This window comes from Lissotriton helveticus, chromosome 11 (genome assembly GCF_964261635.1).
Source record: "Lissotriton helveticus chromosome 11, aLisHel1.1, whole genome shotgun sequence".
Lineage (NCBI taxonomy): Eukaryota > Metazoa > Chordata > Amphibia > Caudata > Salamandridae > Lissotriton > Lissotriton helveticus.
In genome coordinates, this window is record NC_136072.1 from 580,683,737 (window position 1) to 580,706,454 (window position 22,718).

Here is a 22,718-nt window from a genome sequence, read left to right on the forward strand (position 1 = left end):
CGTCTCCCTCCCAAGATGGCGCCCGTCAGTTGTCCTGGCGGAAGTGAGGGAAAATGTAGCGTTAGTGTTACTTCCACACAATCAACAAAAGCTGTGAAGCTTGGCAGTTTAAGTTCAGACCTAGATCCTATGTTTGTTATAGATCAAGGAATGCACATGCCCAGATGGCATCTTCTATAGACATTGACTCTTATTTTTTTTTTCTTTTCTTTCAGTCACCACAAACCTCCTAAAACTTCACTATTGTATTGCAAAATGTATATAGCTATTAATACCCTATGTGGGGCGCTGAAACATTTTCCTACATTGGTTGCCCCTATGGTGTGTGGGTGAAAGGGTGTTGTCTTTGTTTTGATCCTATGTGGGAAGTGTTTCGATGTCGTGTGTGAGGACCACTGAGGTGCGGGTACACAATGCTCTTCTCTATACTGTATCCACAGCATAAAATGTGTGCATTTTCTGTTAGGCTGTTAATGTAGAACCAAGATCATGTTGCCAGAAGCTGAATGTGTTTGGATCTGGAAACTTTGCTTGTGCTAGATTTGATTAAATGGTTTCTGCCTTCCAGGGAACTATGTGCTCAATTACCTGGCCACTCGCCCAAAGCTGGCAGCCTTCGTCACCCAAGCTCTTATCCAGCTGTATGCCCGCATCACTAAACTGGGCTGGTTTGACTGTCAGAAGGAGGAGTACATGTTCAGGAATGTTATTGTTGACGTCACCAGGTTTTTACAGGTGAGTATATTTCTTGAACACTTATTATAGATGTGGTTGTGTAGGTTATCATAGTTCCGTTTTGGACACACAAGATATTCAAGTGTGGCAGAGGTAAGCCTGTCTTTGTCAGAGCATCTCTCTTTTAAAGTGATTCCTGGCAACATTAGGTAGCAGATGGCCTAACTATAGAATAGAACACACTGGCACATTTTCTCTAATAATAATAATAATTTAAAAAAACTCTAATCTCGTTTTCAAAATTTGTTACCAAAAGTAGCCTTCATGTTAAAAAGTGAGCCCTTGTCAATAAGACTCATGTCCCTAGCCATGCTCACTATCTCTTAAACGTATCTACCCTTTTCAGACAATTTCCACACATGATTTAAAAGTTCCAGTGCGGTTCTGTCATTGGCTTCTACTTGTTATATTTACAAGCAGTAAAGGTTTCAGCAGGCATACGTTATTTAAGGGGTTAGTAATTGGATTGGTCTGTAGAGTGGTGCTAGGTTTGTTTCCACTATAAATTAAATTTGTTGAAAACAGAACCTCCGCAACCAGGGTGCTCCCAAGGATTACTTTTTTTTTTGTCGCAAAAAGTGAACATGGAGATGTCCTTTAACTTAAAATGTTTTTTATGGTGTTTTAGTTATGAAAACATAATTTTCTATGTGTGGTAACATTTGTTCTGAACCATCCACGCATGCAGTGGAGGACAGTTAGCCTATTCCTTGTTATAGTCAATCCATGGAGTTGGTAAGGTTGGACATAAATACATGTACATGTCCGCCTGACTCTCAAACCTTCGAATAGTACCCCTTTCCTGCTGCCTCTTGATGTAGTGATCTTAGTTTAAGTCAGCAAAGATTTTTTGGGGACACTAAGGCCTTATCACAAAGACAGTGACAAGAAGTCTAGATAACCATATATTGATTATGTAATCCAAGGAGATATGAGATTTTTGCCATGTTGGTGTCACTAATGCCCCATTACCTGTATGTAGCTGAGCTGGGGCTTGCTGCCAGGCTGCATAGGTGTAGGCTCACTACCTGTCATTCCTGCTGCTGTTTCTCTTTCTGTCTTTCCTAATTTCTTTTTGCATTGAGCTGCCTCCATCATGCACTACTCCAGTTAGTAGCTCATGTTGTACCTTTATTTCCATTAAGTTTGTTCTTGTGTTTTTCCCTGCATGGACTAATAGTATTATGTAAGAAGTAACTTGTATATAACACGCTACATATGGCCTCCTAGGATGGATGTGGGTCAGAGTGGAACACTCTGCTGCTTGCTTTATACTATTTTTGTACTCCTAGGATAGTGTGGAGCACTGCATCATTGGAGTGACCATCCTGTCCCAGCTAACAAATGAAATTAATCAGGTATGTTCATTTTCCCTAGTGAAAAATCAAGAAACACTTTGTTTTTAAATGTAATTTCTTTTTACTTGTAGCTTTGACATGCTTTACCTAGTGTCATAACCAATATATATTTTGCAGTGTTTTTTAAGATGTATGTGTCCACTTTTAATCTTTGTGTGTCAATGTCAACTATTCTCCAAGCAAACAGTGTATTGCCAAATTTGAAATCCAATGTTGTCTTGTTTCACATATGTTGGGACGTGTCACATATGTTGGGACGTTCAAGTCCTCTGCATGGTAGCAGATGTGCACCCCTGCCTTGAGTGCCCAACTGTACTGATGTCTGGATGCCTAATGCCGATTTTGTTGTCATAGGCGAACACGGGACATACATGTGTGCCATGACTGGCCTTTTTCACAGATTAAATTGGTGTCTTGTTGGACTAAGAGGTGCGCCCAAAGTGCTACCCTAACAGTGGTGGAAGTCTACTGCCTTCACCAGGAGTTAAGCAGAACGTGTCTGGTAGTGGCAGCATTGCATATAGTGATCAGTTGGAGTGTACAGGTCCTGAGTGAGGCTTACAGGCTCACACATTTTAGAGTTCCGCTGATGTGTGCTCAACTCACCCTGGGCCTACATCGGTTTGGTGTGTAGTGCTGCACAATGTAGCAGTGGTGTATCTTCATGGAGTGTACGTGTGCCTGGGAAGGGTAGAGTACAGGGAAAATGCAATACTGAGCAGTACGTGAATGGTGAGTGCATGTACATGGGTGTATGTGTGCCTATGAGTGGTACAATACATGGAGGATATAGTGCTGTGCAGTGCGTGTATGGTCATTGCGTGTGTTGGATGTATGTGTGCCTATGATTGGTACAGTACATGGAGGAACCTGGGATCCATTTTGGGAGACCCAGGCCTGCATGGTGAAACATGTAGAGGAGGTATAGAAATGTGTAGTATATTGCTGCATTTCTACAAGCTGGAACCTACACTGTAGAGGGGAGAGCCAGGCTTCCTCCTATATACTTCAAAGGGTGCTCTTTGGTTCAGTGAGAGGTCATAAGGAAGGGGCCTGGGCACATTTCAGGAAGTATATAGGGCTGGTGAAAGAACCATAAAGAGTAGGCATGGGGTCCTCGGCTAACCTTTTAATGCTCCTATGACAGTGGCTGACATCTAGGTGTCGCTCTAGTCACTCCCATGGCGTGCGTTTTGGGACTATCGGCTTTGGAGTCACTCCTGTTGTAACAAACTCCTTTCAAGAGGAAGAAGAGAGCAGATGAGTGGGCGCGTCTAAAGAAGCAGCCCCCCAACATAATTGTCAGAGACCCAGACAAAAAAATCACATTTGGTGTCATGAAATAGACTATGAGAAGGGGAGCTTGAGACCCCAAAAATTGCCAAGCAACCAGATGGACTATGTGAGGAAGGGAATCTCTGCAAGACTTCTGTCTGTGACCAGGACTGGAGTTCAAGTACTGCTAGTCAGCCTGCTGAGTGATAGGACATCACCCAGGGAATCCAAGACAACCTGCCCTGGATGCTGGAGCACCATCGCCTGCCCGCTTGCCAAGACCAGTGTGCCCTGTGAGGAAGAGGAGAGCATTGGAGGGGAGCACGGTCAAGTGGGGAATCTTGTTGAGTGGATTCCTGGTGTGACGTGTGAGAAAGTGGCTACAATCAACGTATGGCAGGAGAAGGCTGCTGCGAAGTGAGCCGTGGTGGACGCTCTGCTGATCGGGCTTAAGCTTGTGTGCAGCTGAGGATCAGCAACCCCATATCACAGGGGAGGCTGTTGTGCGGATATCTGCTGTGCCGAGCGGGTCAGTGCTCATTTACAGTAGGGACGCTGTGACCATGTATGTCAGAGAAGTGTGTACTCTCCCAAAGCATTAATGAAGGAGTGAGGCCACTATGAACACTGAGCACTGGGAACTTATCGACAACGAAGCCCCACCCCCAGTCATGGGAGAGACAAAGAAGACTTACCTGCATCAAGGAACCGTGAGGGATCTCTGGTCGCCGCAGGAGCGCAACCACATGTGGAGGAGATTGGAGATCAATACATGCAGCCTGCCTGGGCATCAGGCAGGAAACTCACCTAGATCAGTTGCTGCTCCGACTGCCTTAGAGGGGGGCGCTCTCAGGAACTCTGAATTCTCCAAGACTGCAGGCAAGACTGAATTTCGGGCCAGTCGAACTTGCTGGGGAACTTGCTGGCTAGAATAGCGTGTCCACACTGGAACACTTTTAACTTTAAAATAGCATCATAGTGGACTCTTGAGACTCGGACTACTAGTGGGGCATACCCTGAATGTTGCCAATAGTGAATGGGAAATAACCACTATTGCTATAGCGCGGTGGACGTGGGACAGGAACTGCAAAGAAAACAATAAAACCCAGACCTTAGGGTGGTTGTGTAGTTTGATTTGATGCGGATTTATATAGCGCGAATTGCTGCCCGGAGGCGTCCAAGCGCTGTGAATACCAGGTCCGACAGAGGGGGGAGGCACGGGAGAGGGAGGGGTTTAGGTTAGATGGAACAGGAAGGTTTTCAGTTGTTTACGGAATGTCGTGAGGTTAGAGTTGGATCTTAAATGCGGTGGAAGGGTGTTCCAGGCCTTCGCCGCATTGTAGGTGAAAGACCTACCTCCAGCTCTGGATCTCCTTACTCTCGGGGTGACTGCTAAAAAAGATTGATCTGATCTTAGGTTCCTGTTGGGCCTGTAGTGATGGATTAGGTCCTGTGTGATCTTGGGGCCAGAGTTCCAGAAAGACTGGTGGGCTATGCATAAGGCTTTGAACAGCACCCTTTGACGCACAGGTAGCCAGTGGAGAGAGGCCAGCCCGGATCTGACTGACTGTCTGCGAGGGATGTTGAGTAGCAGACGTGCAGCACAATTTTGCGCTGTCTGCAGCCTCCTCAGAGTGGATTCAGGGGCTCCGAGGTAAAGAATGTTATTAAAATCAAGGCGGGATTGAATCAGGCCTTGTATCGCTGCTTGCTTGGCTTCCATGGGAAGGAGGGGGACATTTTTTTTAAGCATCTTCATGATGCCAAAGCAGGTGGCCGAGAGTTTGGTGGATTGTACATCGAAGGAGAGTGATTTGTCCAACCAAATTCCCAAACTTTTAATACTGTTTTTGGGGGTGGGTGGAGGGCCCAAACTGGGTGGCCAAAGATTGGTCTGGAGGCTGGAGACCGAATTGCCGAGGACCATAAGCTCGGTCTTGTCTCCGTTTAGTTTTAAGGATGAGAGGGACATCCAGGATTTTACCTCTTCTAGGCACTCCCTGAGTCCGCTCTGTACAGGTGGGTTGGTCTCCTGTGTAAGGGAGACCACTAGCTGCGTGTCGTCCGCGTAGGAAATGATCTTGATCCCATACGGACGGACGACATCAGCCAGCGGCCTCATGTACAGAGTTGTAGTTGTTTGTGAATGCCGTATTTTTTCTTTGTGTTGTTAGTGGTAGAAATAAAATACTTCTCTTTTTTCATAAAAGTGAGTATTTGGCTGGACAAAGATTTATTGCTGCTGATGTGCGCAGTTTGAGTTGTGAGCCTGTGTTCGCACCCTTGTATCCACACATCCCCTAGCCCCTCACCCCTGACGGAGCATTGGACTGCTCAACCAGGTTGCTGCTGAGAGTCAAGTGCAGAAGGGGTATTGGCCCAGTTGCTCAGAATCCATAGTGCGTCGGGCCCTGGGACATCGGCCACAACCACCCCCACGGTTGGGCCCAGTAACCCGGCATCTGAAAGGGGTTCTGACAACATACCTGGTGCAGTGTAATTTACAACCACATTTCTAAATGTGAATTGGTTCCCTTCAATTACTCTTGGAGAGCCAGGTTAGCATCCTGAATGCCAGGAACCATGTATTGATCTCCATCAATGTTCCCCCAAGTGGAAGATGTTCCTTCGCAGAGACCATAAAATTCATCCCAGATTGTTCCATATTCCGGAAAAGGGCAGAATGCTTCAAGGATGTAAAATTTCCTAGCATTTGTGACAGAAAGTTTCAATTCTATTGAGGACATAGAGCTGAGGATTATGCTCATCTTCTTTCACTTTTTAATTAACAGCAGCCTTCAGAACAAACTGAGAATAATCACCTTTCCCAATAATCCTCTGGAAAGGAAACAACAAAATTTGCCAATCATAGTCCTCCTTCATGAACATAGTGCATCATCACTTTCTATGCCCCCTCATTCTTTGAACGACAGTTCCCTCCCATTCTACGATTCTCGTTTTGCTTGGATACTTCATTCCCTGTAAAGAAGAACATAATTCCGTAACTCATCCAATCCAAAGGCATCAAGCACATGCTTGAAAGTTACAGACACAACCATTGAATATCATCAAGTGCAGTCAGAAATACCGATGCTAACATGTTTATTGTAACTATTTGAATTAAACAAGATAAGATAAACATACATTTATTACATACAGATCTTCGATTTCAGTCCTTCATAAGCCACCAGATAAGGGAGGGTCAGAGGACTCTGAGTTGGGATGGAATAATTCTCACCTCCTTGTCCTTCATAGAATTGAAACTTCCTTTACGAACGCCAGGACATTTTACGTTCTATGGCAGGACTGGTGGCGAGGATTATGCTCGTCCAGAGCTTACTTCCCACCAAAGTAGCCATGTTGACCACCAGTTTGAAGTAAAATGTCTTGAACGTAGAGTCGTACGACCAATCGGCTGCATTCAAGATGTCCTCCAAACTAGCTCCCAAAGAAAAAGCTTTGGTATTAGTGTGCCCTTTGCAGAGTGTTTTTCCAGAAAATAGATGTGTTGATGCCAGGCTCCTGCTTTACACTTCTCACCCACCTAGCAATGGTGGAAGAAGATACTGCCTTAACGTTTTACACAAGGAGATTAGAAGCTTACATTCACCAGCTAGTTACAAAAAACTGGGTAAACCCAATGAAGCCTCTGGGACCTGGGTACCTGGGTAAAGAACAGTATAGTAGAGAAATGGTCCCAGTGAAACAATTCTTAAGAACGAACGACGAAATTAAAACATATAAAGCATTAATACGCTAAAACACTACGCATATATAGAACAATGGTATTTAATCACATTGTACATCTCTGAATGCTTGTAAATCAGCAAATGAATCAGCATAAATTACTCAAAGTAGTGCCTAGCCAGTGCCTCACAAAAGGGGGGGAGAAAAGAAAAGGGAGAATGTATGGTGCATCAAGTGAGGGTTGTAAAAGTGTAGAGGGGACGTAGTGACATTATACTATACACATTACATAATTATTTACAGTGAAACACAGCTTTTTAAGCCACAAATCTAAATGATAGGCAGTACACAGCCATGATCTGGAGTATTATATCACAGTGAAAAAGCACTTTTGATTCAGCTTGCAAATGACAGTAACACAGTCTACGTTTCGATCCCCCAAAAAACAAAGTAGGCTCTTTTAAGTCCCTACGCTGGGGTCTTCCTCAGGATGAAAATGGGGCACCATAGGCCTCCCTGAACTGGATGTTATTGAAGTAGTGGTTAGGCCCGTAGGCTCCAAAAGACAGAAAGCGGATCAATGGCCATTAGGACATTCTAATGTGCAATGTTAAAATGATCCCTGTGAGACATAAATTTAACCAGGGAATATTAATATGTAATTCTGGGTCCAAAGGGACAGAGCCCTTCCAATTACGCTGTTCCCCAATCTAAATGGGTTGAGCACGATCACAACTTGCGTGCATTCCTCAATCTGGGAAGCATGTCTGTCTCCTTTCAGGGACCAGCTAGGCGCACCTCCTCAATCATGGCCTCATAATCCTTAATGTACCTTACCACACATGTCTGGGTACCTCATGAATGGTAGGATAAAAGAAGTCTGGAATTACATTTTGTTCTCCTAGAAACATGAAAGGAGACTTCTTCCGGAGTGAATATCGTACCTGTAATATCCAAGGCTCGCACATCAGAGACTCCTCTATATGAGATGAGGAACAATAACATGGCCAACCTACCTGATAGATCCTTTCTAGTAAGGTATTGATTGTGTTGCCTTGTAAGGACTCTGTTCATATCCCTGAGAGCAGAGTATCTGTGTTCCGGAGTGAAAGACAACTGTATGCCCCTCATCAATTTCCGGATCAGAGGGTGCTCGTCCACTGGACTGCCTTCAGTGAAAGTGTCCTGCCAAGATGGTGGACCAAAAGGTGTTTACCAACCTGTACTCTAACTCTTCTGTGAGAAAGCAGGATAAGACATTTTAAATTTGGACCACTTAGGATTCTGCGGGATCTGTAGCTCTTCTTCACAAACACCAATGTAACCATTGCTCACATCTTAAACTTCATTGCGAATTTGCTTGAGTGCCATTTTCTTCCTGTCTTAATCTAAACCCTTCACCGAACCAGTATACCAATGTAACCATCGCCCTCAAGTAGAGCGGTACCTCTTAGATGCTCCATCCGCCCATACTTTTGAAAGGAGGGATTTAGCCTCTTCCGAAAGTCCCTGGACTTTCTATTGTGTTCTGTAATCCTCCATGCCATGAGATGTAACAACCTGTCGTAAATCATGTGGTGGGATTTCCCCAGGGCGTCCTGAAAAGGATACAGCCTGTGGGATAGAATGATTGGAAAATCTCAGAAAAGTTCCATCATCACTGGAAACCAGGCTTGAGCTCTCCAAAACCGAGTGATGACCAACACATTCGCATTCTGACCTGCACCAACAGTCTTATTAACATGAACAATGGAGTAAAAGCTTAACCCCTTCTCCTTGGTCCAATCCCGCAGAAAAGCATCTGTCACAGCTTCTTGCGGGTCCAGCCTCCAGCTGAAGTACCTAGTCAGTTAGTGATCCAGATGTGAGGTAAACAGGTCCACTGTGAAGGGTCGCCAACACTTCTTTATCCTCCTGAAAACCTCTGAAAGCAGTTTCTAAGCACTGAGGTCCTGAAGGTAACGGGAATGCCAGTATGCCACCTAATTGGAGTTCCCCAGTAGATACTCCGCTGTCACAGAAATGCTACGTTCTAGGCAGTCGTGCCAAAATCCCTGTGCTAGGTCTGCTAGCATCATGGATTGGGTGCCTCCCAGGACGTTGATGTAGCGAACTGCTGAGGCGTTGTCCATTTTCAACACCACGCAGCATCCTGCTTTCTCCTTGGTTCAGCGACGAACTGGGAAGGAACCTGCCAGAAGCTCCATGCAATTTATGTGCATACCCTGTTCATCATTTGACCATTTTCCTCCTGTGGACGTAACCTCACATCTGACACCCCAGCCTGTTTTTCTGGCATCAGATTCTGTAACGATATCGGCTGGAACCGAAGATTGTCCTTCCATTCCAGGCCTCCATGTGAGTAAGCCAGCAATGCATCTCTTCTGTCAACAGGACTGCCTCTGTATTTCAGGCCTTTGCGCAGATGATGTGCCTTTAATCACTGATGTGCCCTTGAGGGCCTGGAAATATGGCCTGTATTAAGCACTGTAGAAGTCCCACCAGTCTGACAAGTTGTCTTGAGCTCATAGCGGATCTTCGCCATCTTCTTTGAAGGAAGGCTGAGAGTGGATTTAGTGGAGTCTATGACGAATCCCAGGACATTTGTCCTCTAAACGAGCACAAGCAAAGATTTGTCTTTGTTCATCACAAATCCCAAAGGTTTCAAGAGATCAACGGTTGTCTGCAGTAGCCTCAATCGTGTTCTTGGACACTGGTCCATGAGCAGGATGTCATCCAGGTAAACAATCAAATATATGCCCCGGCTGCGAAGGAGCTCCATCACTGGTTTGAGGACCTTGGTAAAGCACCAGGGAGCGGACGACAAGCCGAAGGGTAGTGTCTGGAATTCGAATGCCTGATGCCACCACAGGAACTGTAGGAACCGGCGATTAGGTGGAAATATTGGGACTATTTGATATGCATCCTTGATCTAGTCTCACTAACCAGTCCCCAGGTTTGAGGCAGCCGCGTAACAGTGACAACATCTTGAAGTGGTGATACACAAGCCACTTGCAGTGGCGTAACACAGGCCCCCGCAGCCCCTGTGGCGCGGAGGGCCACCTAGCTCCAAGGGGTCCCCTCAGCACAGTACTCTGGCAGAAGAGCTCCCAATTGAGTCTGGAGAGGGGCCCTTCCACGTACCTTTCAGGGGTCCCCCTCAGGTTTCATTACTCCAGTGGCCACTCGTTGTGGACGACTGTGGGAACGGTCGTTAATTTCTTCAACAATTGTGAGATTTAGTCGATAAGGGTGGATTGTAACCAGAGGTCCAGGTTTGGACATTTTGGAAACTCAAAAACTATATGAAATCCCTGGACTGTCTGTAGAATCCAAGCATTGTTTGTCAAATGGTGCCGGTAGTCTAGGAACAGAACCAACCGCCCTCCCACTCTTAGCTGGGACAAAGGGAGAGTTCTCACCTTTGGAAGATCATTGGACATAACCAAAACCACCTCCTCTGACTCCACAACGTTTCTGGATGTGCCTAGAGGGGGCCCGCACTGCCCAGATTTGGACCGTTCTTGCCACTGTGCTTGGCGGGAGACCTTGTCTCTGTCGGGGGCATTGAAAGTAATGCGGCTGGTCGAGCGCCCCCTTGCCATGACCAGCCTCAGTGAAAACTTAAGAGGAGATGATCTTTTTGATCGATGCCTGCGCTTTGTCAAGGGAGTTAAAGTTAGCAACTAATTTTATAAAAGGTTTGCCAAACAAACAACCCTGCTCTGTGGGCCTAGGCACCAAAGTTGCTAAATTCCCCACTTTTGCAGCGTGAATCTTTCTGGATTCACTATGCTGTGCATTATTCCGCGGTCTTGTGGTTGGGTCCGGATTCGTAGTCTTTTCTTTTTTTTTTTTCTTTTCTTTTCTTAGCCCAGGTGGGCGTCGGCGTCACACCCCCTTGGGTGTATTTCCGGTGACGTCGGCATGCTTCCTGCGGAAGCTCCCACTCTTGGGCGCCATCTTCAGATTCTTTTTTTCCGCGGTCGGGTCTGGATCGTTCCCGTTTGGGCTCCAGACATTTTTGGAGAAAGAAGAAAGAAAATACAGAAAAGACGAGGAGAAGTCATCTGAAGACTCCAGGGGACTTCATCGACGAAAAGTCAGCAAGGATAAGGCGTTTTCCATCGAGATCCTTGACGACCGTCGACGAACACGCGACCAGAGAGGCCCTGGACGCTCGAAGATGGACAACACGCCGTTCAAGTTCTGCCGTAACTGCCACCACAAGTACGCGCAGAAGGACCAGCACCCGGTATGCAACCTTTGCCTACCGGTGAACCACGAAAGCGGAGACTGCAACGCCTGTTCCGCCTTCGCCCCGAAGACCCTTCGTGTGAGAGAGAGGCAGAGGGTAGCACACGCCGCCCTGCAGGGGAAGGCCCCGACTCCGTCACTCTACGAGCTGGGGATGTCCTCCGAGGAAGAAGACAACGCTGCCGCCGAAGACGACAGCTACACGGTCGTAGAGACCGATTACACGAAGACTTCTGACAAGGTAGGAGACTCTTCGGCCCCCAAGAACCCGAGAGACTCAGAGTCTAGAAAAATCGAGGGCAAGACCCCGAAAGCGCCGACGCCAAAAAAGGCGGCGTCCGCGACTACTCCCAGGCCCAGCGGATCCTCCGAGAAGGAGTCCCCGGCGCCGAGAGCTGCTGATCAGCAGAAAACGTCGAAAATCGTCCCCGAAAAGGATCGATCGACGCCGAGGGAGAAAGACCCAAAACTGACGACGACGACCAGAGACCCAAAATCCGGTTCGACGTCGAAAACTTCGACACCGAAAGGCACGGCCACGAGCCATTCGCCGAAAAGAGCGGCCGACCCATCCGACGCGGAACACGCGGCCGAGATGGAGAAGAAGAGAAGGCGCCTCGAGGCAGAAATGGAGAACATCATGCAGCGGAAGAAAGATTTCGACGCAAAGATGAAAGCCTTCACGATCCCTCACAAGACCAAGCCACCGGTGGTGGAGGCGGTCGAGGAGGAAGAGGAGATCGCCGAAGTCGCCGAGGAACAAGACCAGGACGTCGAGGTGATCGACGACCAGGAGGAGTACGAGAATCCCTACGATAGTTACAACTATGGGGAGGAAGAGGATGGCAGGACGGACACAGAGTCTGCACCCTCTGACCTTCAGGAGGTAGATTACATCGATGTCGACACCGACAGCCCGGAGGAGGTGGTCGACACTTACCCCTCGAGGCCCTCGCCGCCGGACGACATCGGGGCCTACAACTCGGTGATACAATCTGCCGCAGCAGCTTTCAAGCTCAAGCTCGACGAAGAGAAGCAGAAAGCAGACTTCCTTCTAGAAACATTGCTCCCAACACAAACGAGGAGCCAATTCCTTCCAATGCTCGAAAGCGTCTTGGCTCAGGGGAAGGAAGCATTCAGGGAGCCCGCAACATGCAAGGCAGTAACTCCCAGAACTGAGAAAAAGTACAAACATGCCACAAAGGACCCGGCCTACATTCAGGGCACGGTCTCCGCAGACTCCATTATCACGGCCACAGCAAGGAGGAGGGCTAACGTACCCACTACCTCGGGCCCGCCACCGGATAAGGAGAGCAAAAGGATGGATCTGGTGGGCAGAAGGATCGAACGGAATGCCGCGACCCACTGGCGCATGGCTAATTCCAACGCCCTGATAAACAGGCACATGTACCAGATCATGGAGGGGCTGGGGCAGTTGGTGAAGGACCTGCCCCAGGATGCCAGGCAGAAGGCCGAAAAGCTGGTTGAAGAGGGAAAGAACGCAGCTAATTCTTGCCTTAAGACGGCCCTGGATGGGGCAGACACAGCCAGCAGGCTCATGATGATGGGTGTCACGGAAAGGAGGCACGCCTGGCTCAGGATCTCAGGTTTCAAACCGGAGGTGCAACACAGCATCCTGAACACACCGTTCAACGGCAACACGCTTTTCGGAACAACAGTTGATGAAACGCTCAGTCAACTGAAAAAAGATAACGAAACAGCAAGATCCATGGGAGCATTGCAGTTCAGAGGGAACAAGAGGGGCACCCCGTCACGGAGGCCCGGCGGGAGAGGCGGAAACCAGCCAGGTACATCACACCAGGCTTTCCAGCAAACGCACCAGGCAGACGCGCAGGCTCAGCATGGTCAGCAGAAGCAGTCCCAACAAAGAGGCCAGTCCTTTCGAGGGAGAAACGGACGGGGACAAAATAGGAGAGGAGGGCAGCAGCCCACCTCTAAGTGACTTAAAAAAACTCTGTGTGCCCGCCCACAAAAAAGATCCCAGGGGGCAGCACGTACAGATGGGTCAAGACAAACTAGACACCTACGACCACATGACACCAGTGGGAGGAAGATTAAGATTTTACCTCCGAGAGTGGAGGGAAATCACATCAGACAAATGGATCCTCAACATTATACAATTCGGATACTGCATAGAGTTGGAGGGGAGGCCAACAAGCAGAAAACCAAAAAGAAAAACACTAGCGAGCAAGCAGCTGCAGTGTCTTCAGGAGGAGGCAAAGGAACTCCTGCGGAAGCAGGCCATAGAACGGGTACCCTTCAAGGAAAGAAACACAGGAATATACTCAACGTACTTCCTGGTACCAAAGGTAGACGAGACAATGAGACCCATTCTAGACTTACGGTTCCTGAACAAATTCATAAGAACGCAAAAATTCAAAATGACCTCCCTGCAAGAGGTGCTCCCACAATTGCAGACCGGGGACTTCATGGTCACAATAGACCTCAAAGACGCCTACCTGCACATCCCAATGAACAGAAAGCACAAACACATGCTCAGGTTCACCATTGGAGAAAGCCACTACCAGTTCACGACACTGGCCTTCGGACTAAAATCAGCACCAAGAGTTTTCACAAAATTCCTCGCAGCAGTCGCAGCGCACCTACGAAGGCAAGGTATACACGTATACCCTTACCTGGACGACTGGCTGGTGAAAGCAAACTCATACCAGAAATGCAAGCAACACGCACATACAGTGACGAGCACGCTCATAAGCCTGGGGTTCTCCATCCATTGGAAAAAATCATCAATGGAGCCGGAACAGGTCAAAATCTTCCTGGGAGCACAGATCAACACCTTACAGGGCAAGGTGTTCCCCAGCGAGAAGAGGGCGAGGGCGCTGGTGAAGGAAACTTGCCTCTACCGGAAGGGACAAGCTCGGACAGTGAGGACTGCGAGCAAGATCATGGGCATGATGGCATCATGCATCCACCTGGTACCAAATGTACGACTCCACATGAGACCCATTCAAGAATGGCTACAGGAGCAATGGTCACAAGCTACAGGCGGTTGGGAGGATCTAGTGGTTGTAACGCACGCAGTGCAGAAGGAGATGGCATGGTGGACCATGGAGAACATAACAAGGGGAAAGCCTCTAACGCCCCCACCGCCAACAGTGACCATCACCACAGACGCATCCCTGAAGGGATGGGGCGCTCACATGGAGGAGCTCAAGGTGAGGGGACTGTGGACGACAACAGATGCGGCAAAGCACATCAATTACCTAGAACTGAAGACAATCTTCCTTGCACTGAAAGCCTTTCAAACAAGACTGTACAAACACAAGGTATTGATACAAACAGACAACACCACTGCGATGTTCTACATCAACAAGCAGGGGGGCACACAGTCAGCACCGCTTTCAACGCTGGTGCAGGAGATATGGAGATGGGCCATCCCTCTCAAGATAGACCTGCTAGCCATAAACCTACCAGGGAAGGACAACATACAAGCCGATTGGCTCAGCAGGCAGACATCGGCATCCCACTAGTGGGAGCTCAATGCTCGGGAGACAAGGTACCTGTTCGACAGGTGGGGGACACCATCGGTGGACCTGTTTGCCACACGCCAGAATGCAAAATGCCAAAACTTCGCATCCAGGCAGCCCGAGGAGGGGTCACTGGGGAATGCCCTATGGATAGATTGGTCAGGGACATTTGCTTACGCCTTTCCCCCGATACCACTGATGCACAGAGTGCTGAGCAAGTGCAGAGCGAGCAACATGACACTGATACTGGTCGCACCACAGTGGGCGAGGCAGACATGGTACTCGCAGATCATGGAGATGACAGTGTGCACCCCACAGATTCAGCAGGAGGAAAGACCTACTCTCCATGCAGAACGGAGAGGTACTACATCCAGAGCCAGAGAGCATGAGCCTAGTGGCGTGGCTCCTGAGGACATAGAGTTCGCACATTTGAGACTACCAGAAAGCACCCTGAGGGTACTTCGGGAGGCACGAAGGCCCAGCACTCGAAAGTGCTACGTTGCGAAATGGAAAAGATTCACAATATGGTGCAGACAGGAAAGACTCCACAATAAAATGAAAAGGGACTCCACAGTGCTGAGGTACCTGACGCACTTGCTGGAGAAGAACCGTAGCTCATCCTCCTTAAGAGTTCACTTGGCAGCGATAGTCGCCTACACAAGGGGAGAAACGTGCAGGAGCTTCTTCACATCACAAGTGGTGAAGAGATTCCTAGAAGGAGCGAAAAGGATCGCACCACCCAAGCGGGTGCCGCCACCTGCATGGAACTTGAACACAGTCCTAACGGAACTCATGAAAGAGCCCTTTGAACCACTTCACAAGGTCTCCCTAAAGATGCTAACTATGAAAACAGCCTTCCTGGTTGCAATAACGTCCTTACGCAGAGTAAGCGAGCTTCAAGCGCTGACGCTACAAGAACCCTACATACAAATACACAACGATAGAGTTGTGATGAGGACTGACCCACACTTCATGCCGAAGGTGGTATCCAAATTTCACATGAACCAGTCTATACAGATACCGAGTTTTTTCCAAAAACCAACAACTAGCGCAGAGCGAGCTCTGCACACCCTGGACGCCAGAAGGGCAGTCATGCACTACATTGAAAGGACAAAGGGACACAGGAAAACAAAACAGTTTTTTGTGTCATTCGCAAACAGCTTCATGGGGAAAGCAGTAACCAAAAAGACCATTGCACGATGGATCGCACAGACAATTCAACTCTGCCACAAGCGTGCAGGACAAGAACTGGCAGAGGGGACACGTGCCCACTCCACCAGGAAGAAGGGCGCTACAATGGCCTTCCTGGCTAACACACCCATAGAGGACATATGCCTGGCGGCAACATGGGCTTCGGTGCACACGTTCACGAAGCACTACTGTGTGGACATACAAATGAACAAGGAAGCTCAAGTGGGACAGAAGGTGCTACAGCACATATTCAACACCCAACGCTCATCTTCCACCCAGCCGCCACAGAGATGAGAAACCGCTACAAAATCTATGCACAGCATAGTGAATCCAGAAAGATTCACGCTGCAAAACGAATAGTTTTCTTACCTGTCGGTGTAGTTTTGCAGCTTGAAGATCTTTCTGGATTCACTAGCGAACCCACCCACCTCCGCCAGAAAGATGAGGCTGGAGAGAGAAGAGGTGGTTAACTAAAGAAAGGACTTTGAAAGTACAAGGCGGTAAATACAAACTAAATAGAACATTGCCATTACTTCGGAAACGAAAGAAACACGGAAAAAAAGAACCCGAAGATGGCGCCCAAGAGTGGGAGCTTCCGCAGGAAGCATGCCGACGTCACCGGAAATACACCCAAGGGGGTGTGACGCCGACGCCCACCTGGGCTAAGAAAAAAAACAAAGAAAAGACTACGAATCCGGACCCAACCACAAGACCGCGGAATAATGCACAGCATAGTGAATCCAGAAAGATCTTCAAGCTGCAAAACTACACCGACAGGTAAGAAAACTATTCGTTTCGGGTCCACCTTGATAAAAAGGGAGCGGCGCATCTCCATAGAGTGTGCAATTTGCGTTACTCAAGAGGCTAACTGCCCTCTGGGCCCAGCTGGAGAGAATCTCCGGGCATATGAGGGTAGCGGACTGCTGCACCTCCTCCGCCATGCCCAATATTTTCGGAAGTGGACCGGTAACATTGAGCAGCTTATCCTGGCATGACCGCCAGGAGCGATCAATACCTTTCTTTGGGGTCTCTGATATATTTAGCCAAGAACGTGGCCATGAGAGCATCTATTTCAGAGGTCAGGGCCAGCTAGCCCTCCATTTATGGGCGAGGGCACTGTGCCGCGAGCGAGCCCGACTTCTTTATCTAGGGGCTTCGATAGACTCCCCGCTACATAGGATTAGACCTTTTCGCTAGGAGACTACATGGGAGACCAGGTGTGCAGTATATCATCTGAGTCCAACATGTCTGCTATCAAACTCCCAAATGGTGGGGGAGAAGATGGCCCGAGGTTGGGATGACTTGTCCGAAGACGAGCGCATGGTCGTAGAAGGAGCGGCCTCCTAGTCCGAATCGCCCTGCAAATCGTCGTCATCAACATGATCAGTGGTGGCGGGAGCCACTGAAAAGAAGGCCTTGTTGAAAAATGGAGTTTGCGATTGCACAGAAAGGCCCTTTTCAGGCGCTCAAATGTGTCTTTATCTACCTCTTAGTCATATTATCTTTTTGTTGCTGAGCGTTCAGCTGAATTCTACCAAGGCAAGAAGCGCGGTTCAAGGTAGGATTGCGACAATCCATCAATTTTTTTCTTTAGGTACCCCAAGGCCTAGGACACTGTATGTTGGATAGAGGCAAATACCGCCTTGGAAAATTCTTTATCCAGGGGTAGGAAGGAGGTAGATTCCTCCTCTGGGTAAGAATTCTCTGAGGCCTGCATGTTACTAGCAATGCTAGTGTGGTGCTAGGGGACCTAGCGGATGGGGCAAGTCGGGACTCTAGGATATGGATGGGACCAAAACCCTTGAGTTAATCGGGTTGCAGCCGGGGCATGTACCCGCGATGCTGTAAGTAAGCACTACTAACAGTTAATACCGCAGGCAATACAGACCTGTTTAAAATGGGCTTAGCGGTCACCGCACAATAGCTATCTGAAGGGATAAAACACTTTGATACAGACCTCGTAGGGTGTCAGGGCTCCAGGCTGATTCGGGCAAAAAGTGAGGTCAATACTCCATTGCGCTCGCGTCATCTCCCCCGCTGAGGAGCCAAATGACGCGTGCGACAGTTGCGGAATCTGGGAAGCATCTCTGTGGTAATGGAGCACCCTCTATCAATCAGCACTCACCACTGCACTTGTTGATATGGTGCTCTTCTGGGCCTTCTTCCTGCCTCAACTAGAACTGGACATTCTGGCTATGATCCACATGGTTCAACCCCTGGCCTGAATCTCAGTGAGAGAGGCTCTGAGGCTTCTTGGCCTCCTGCATCCTGCTTGTGGAATTGCATGAGGTGTTCCATGCTAATCTTTAGTGTGATATGAATTCTCAGTGGACTCCGCACCAAGGGAACCTTTCAGATTCCTTCAAGGTTCTCTGACAAGACTGTGCAAGATCTGCAGTGGTGGCTGCTAGACCGCAACTGGACAGGTGGCAGACCCCTCTCCCTACCACACCCAAAGATAACGGTCTTGATGGATGCTCTATTGCTGGGTTGGTCAGTGTTGGCGTTTTTGGGGATAAGCAGGTAGGGCCAATGGGCACCTCATCTGGGGTGCCTACACCACTATATGCCACCCTCTTGTGGGAGAGGGCATAGATCTATCCCTGATTGGAGAGGTCTCCTCATCTTCAAGATGGCAAGGACTGAAAGATGTGCTTCACCTCACCTCCTTCACCTTAGTGGTGGAGTTGGCAGAGGTATGCACACTTCCTATTGTTTCCCCGCCCAAAGTGGGTGTGTACACCGGGGGCTGCCATCTGCTGCTAGCAGCAGAGGCTAGGGGTGGTCACATTACAAAGGCGGTAGGCCTTTGAAGCTTCCACCTTTGAGCATTGGTCCATCCTGGGGGAGAAGGTGTGAAATCTCTACCCAGGATGTGCATTGTTTCTGGTCCCATAGACCACAGGTTTTCCACCCAAGGGTCCAGAAACATGTCTGTGTGTGGCAGGCTGCCTAAAGCCAGTCGGTGTCCACACCAGGGTCTGTAGGTTTTCAGGGGGCCCCTCTGAGGTGCCCTCTGAGTACGTGTTACTATAAATCCCACACTGGCATAAGGGTAGTTTGGTACCAAGCACTCCTGTTTTCAGTGATGCCATCATGGTGCTATGGAACTTGAGTTTCTAGCCCATGCACTATATATGGCTTGCCTGGCACTCTTAACATTAAGGACTAGACCCCAACATTGTAGGGGCATATCTGCTCGTGGAGATGTGACAACACCTGGGATTTAGTGCACCCTACCTTAGGGCTGGTAAGACATGCTAGAGGGGTGGCTTACTTATATCTTGCAACAAGGGGTGGTGAGGGACAGAGTCTCTGAATTAAGCAGAATACTCTCACCCTGTCAAGAGATCAGGGCTAGATCCAACACCGTTTTTTAGCTCACTGCACCATCCCAGTTTCAGAACCTGGCTGTATGCAAATTAGTCTGTTCCTGTCCCAGTGCATGATGGGAACAGGGCAAACCAAACTACAACAGCCAATTCTTACACTGGGAAGGAAACAAGCTTCCGGGGACCGGTTTCTGGCATTACAGCCGTCTTCAGCCCGGCTTGCTTGAATCCTGATGGTGCAATGAGCAAGGGACTCATGTCTGAGTATACCCTTCCACGCTTAGGGTGGACAAAAATATTTACAACAAGGGGTGGTGAGGGACAGAGTCTCTGAATTAAGCAGAATACTCTCACCCTGTCAAGAGATCAGGGCTAGATCCAACACCGTTTTTTAGCTCACTGCACCATCCCAGTTTCAGAACCTGGCTGTATGCAAATTAGTCTGTTCCTGTCCCAGTGCATGATGGGAACAGGGCAAACCAAACTACAACAGCCAATTCTTACACTGGGAAGGAAACAAGCTTCCGGGGACCGGTTTCTGGCATTACAGCCGTCTTCAGCCCGGCTTGCTTGAATCCTGATGGTGCAATGAGCAAGGGACTCATGTCTGAGTATACCCTTCCACGCATAGGGTGGACAAAAATATTTACAACAAGGGGTGGTGAGGGACAGAGTCTCTGAATTAAGCAGAATACTCTCACCCTGTCAAGAGATCAGGGCTAGATCCAACACCGTTTTTTAGCTCACTGCACCATCCCAGTTTCAGAACCTGGCTGTATGCAAATTAGTCTGTTCCTGTCCCAGTGCATGATGGGAACAGGGCAAACCAAACTACAACAGCCAATTCTTACACTGGGAAGGAAACAAGCTTCCGGGGACCGGTTTCTGGCATTACAGCCGTCTTCAGCCCGGCTTGCTTGAATCCTGATGGTGCAATGAGCAAGGGACTCATGTCTGAGTATACCCTTATATCTTGGGCAATACTAGCTGGCATGGCACACAGACAGTATGCCATATCAACCTGGTCTTTTGTCTGCACCAGGGCATGCATGCTGCTGTGGCAGACTGCATGGCCTAGATGAGAGGTCCCTAGGGACCCTCATCAGTCCCAATGCCCTTGGTACCCAGGTACCTTTTACTAGGGACTTACAGGGGTCCTGAAGGGCCAATTGGGGAATATTTTTAGGGAAGGAACACTGGCACAGGGGACGTGGTTGGCAGGTACCCTGTGCACTACAATCAAAACCACATCAATGTCCAGGCAAAAAGTGGGGGCTAACCGTGTCAAAAGAGGCACTTTCTCACAATGTCTCTGATGTAGGAATTTAGGTCTTTCGTAAATGGTTGTAGATGAGTGTTAGCTATTTGGTAAGTCTTGAGGAAACTGAGTCAATTCCTTCATTACTAGGGCATCCCGCTAGTGGGAAAACCTTCCTTTTGGTGCTTGAGAAGCATGCAAAAAGTCGCTGCTTATGAAATGATCTGTGTTTAGAAATGATTTTTCTTCTGTTGCTGGTGTCTCTTCGTTTCATTTATCTAATTTCGCAAGTAAAGTAGATTGGATTTTCAAGCTCTTTTCCCTGAAATATGTGATAGCATGCAGTATCATAAAGTTGTCTCTGGACCAATTGAGGAGTTATTTCTTCTTGGTGTACTGACGTGACAAGTATTGTTAAAGATCACTGATTAGTAATATTCAGAATCATTTTGTTGCCTTTCCTGGGTGTATGGAGGATGTAAATATAGACCTAGGTTGTAAGTGGCTTTCCATTTCATGGGTTGTGTCAATTCCCAAGTTCATGACTGTTAGTTATTTCCCTTTCCTTCAGTTCCATCAATTCTTTTAATGATGAAAGGAGATGTTAGATCGCCAGAGGCCAATTTTGTAGTGTGTGGCTGTGGTTGTTCAATGAGTTTGAGTTTGTCTTTCAGGAAAGTGTACAGTTTTGTTTTCTTAGAAACTTGTAAAGGTCAATTTATGTACATGTTCGGGTCCATCTTATCGTTGGCAGGATATTAGTCCTCTGTTCTTAATTTGCACTTCAGTTCTTGACAGTTTTGTAGGTGACAGATTTGTAATTACTTGCTGTTTAATTTTGTAGACTCTCCAACACTTGTCTGCATGCCTTTGACTGAATACTTGGTGTGTTGACTCGAGTTTTCTCTTTATTTATGCGATCAGTTCTGTTTTTGTATTTGATAGTTTGAGTTCTTGGCGATTGCTGCTTGATGCTCCTAGCCTGTCTCTTGTACTTTCTCCAAAACATGTACTCCCAATTCTTGATGTAATAACTTCTTCAGCTAAACTTTTAGCTGCAAATATAGGGAGATGGCTCTGTATATAGTGTACCAAAACGAGGTACCCTGTGCAGATAGTCCAGGCATCCCTTATTGGTTTACAGAGGCAAAAAGACAACACTAAATGCACTCTTTAGTTGTAGTGTGGGCGAGTTGTTTAGGCTTATCAGCGAGTAGGGCGATGCATTTGTTTTACTCAGAGACAATAAATGAGGCACACGCTCAAGAATAAATCCAAGACCAATTTAGAAAAATACGTTGTATTTTTAAATACATTTTGATACCAATAACTTCGCTATCATGTAAGTATTTTAAAAAATGTTTAAACTGTTTTTATTGCATTAATTCAAAAACAATACAAAAGAGTTGTTGGCAGAATATTTCTGAGGGTCTCCTAAAGGACTTGTGGTCGTAGGAGGCCAAGGCCCAAAGTACCACAATCAGTTACTCGTTACCTGCCCTGGTGCACCTGGGTGCAGAGGTGCTGATTGGGTTGGTAGCTTTGTGCTCTATGCCGATAGAAAGAAGGGAGACCACCTAAAAACAGGCTGCAAAGAGTGACTTGAGGACAAATCTGGGAGTTTCCAACTGGGGGCTCGGGTCACAAGAGCCACCCTATAGTGATTCCATGCCTCCTAGATCTTACCCCACTTCCCCGGACAGCCCCTGGCAGAATAAACTGATCTTTCCCTAAACATGCACCAGTCCAAATCCTTCCTCCATTTCTACAAGGTGGCTGACAGGCTCCCCACAATTGGGCAATATTGCGCTTCGCAATCATAAATGCCAATGTTGCCCATTGCTTATTGTATGCATTAAGGTCGGTTGGTTCCCAGATATTCAGAATACACCTGCGTGCTTCCAGCTGTATTTCTGCACCCAGGACAGTTCGCAACGTGCAGTGGACCCTCCCCCAAAACTCCTGCACTCTCGTGCACTGCCACAAGATATGAGTGAATGTGCCCAGTTCCCCACACCCCCTCCTGCATTCCCTGTTCTCTGAGCGTCCCATACAGACCAATTGGGGCCCGTAACATATGACCCATGTAAAATCTTTAGCTGCACCAATCTGAGCC

At 48.0% G+C, this 22,718-nt stretch overlaps 1 protein-coding gene across 1 annotated transcript in view; it reads left to right on the forward strand.

Annotated features, from left to right (window-relative positions):
* Nucleotides 1–22,718, forward strand: part of XPO7 (exportin 7) — a 486,858-nt gene that overhangs the window by 22,450 nt on the left and 441,690 nt on the right. The window contains exons 2-3 of the mRNA XM_078665516.1: nucleotides 569–735; nucleotides 2,028–2,093. Of these exons, the coding sequence (XP_078521642.1) occupies nucleotides 569–735; nucleotides 2,028–2,093 (233 nt within the window). The remainder of the gene's footprint in view (nucleotides 1–568; nucleotides 736–2,027; nucleotides 2,094–22,718) is intronic.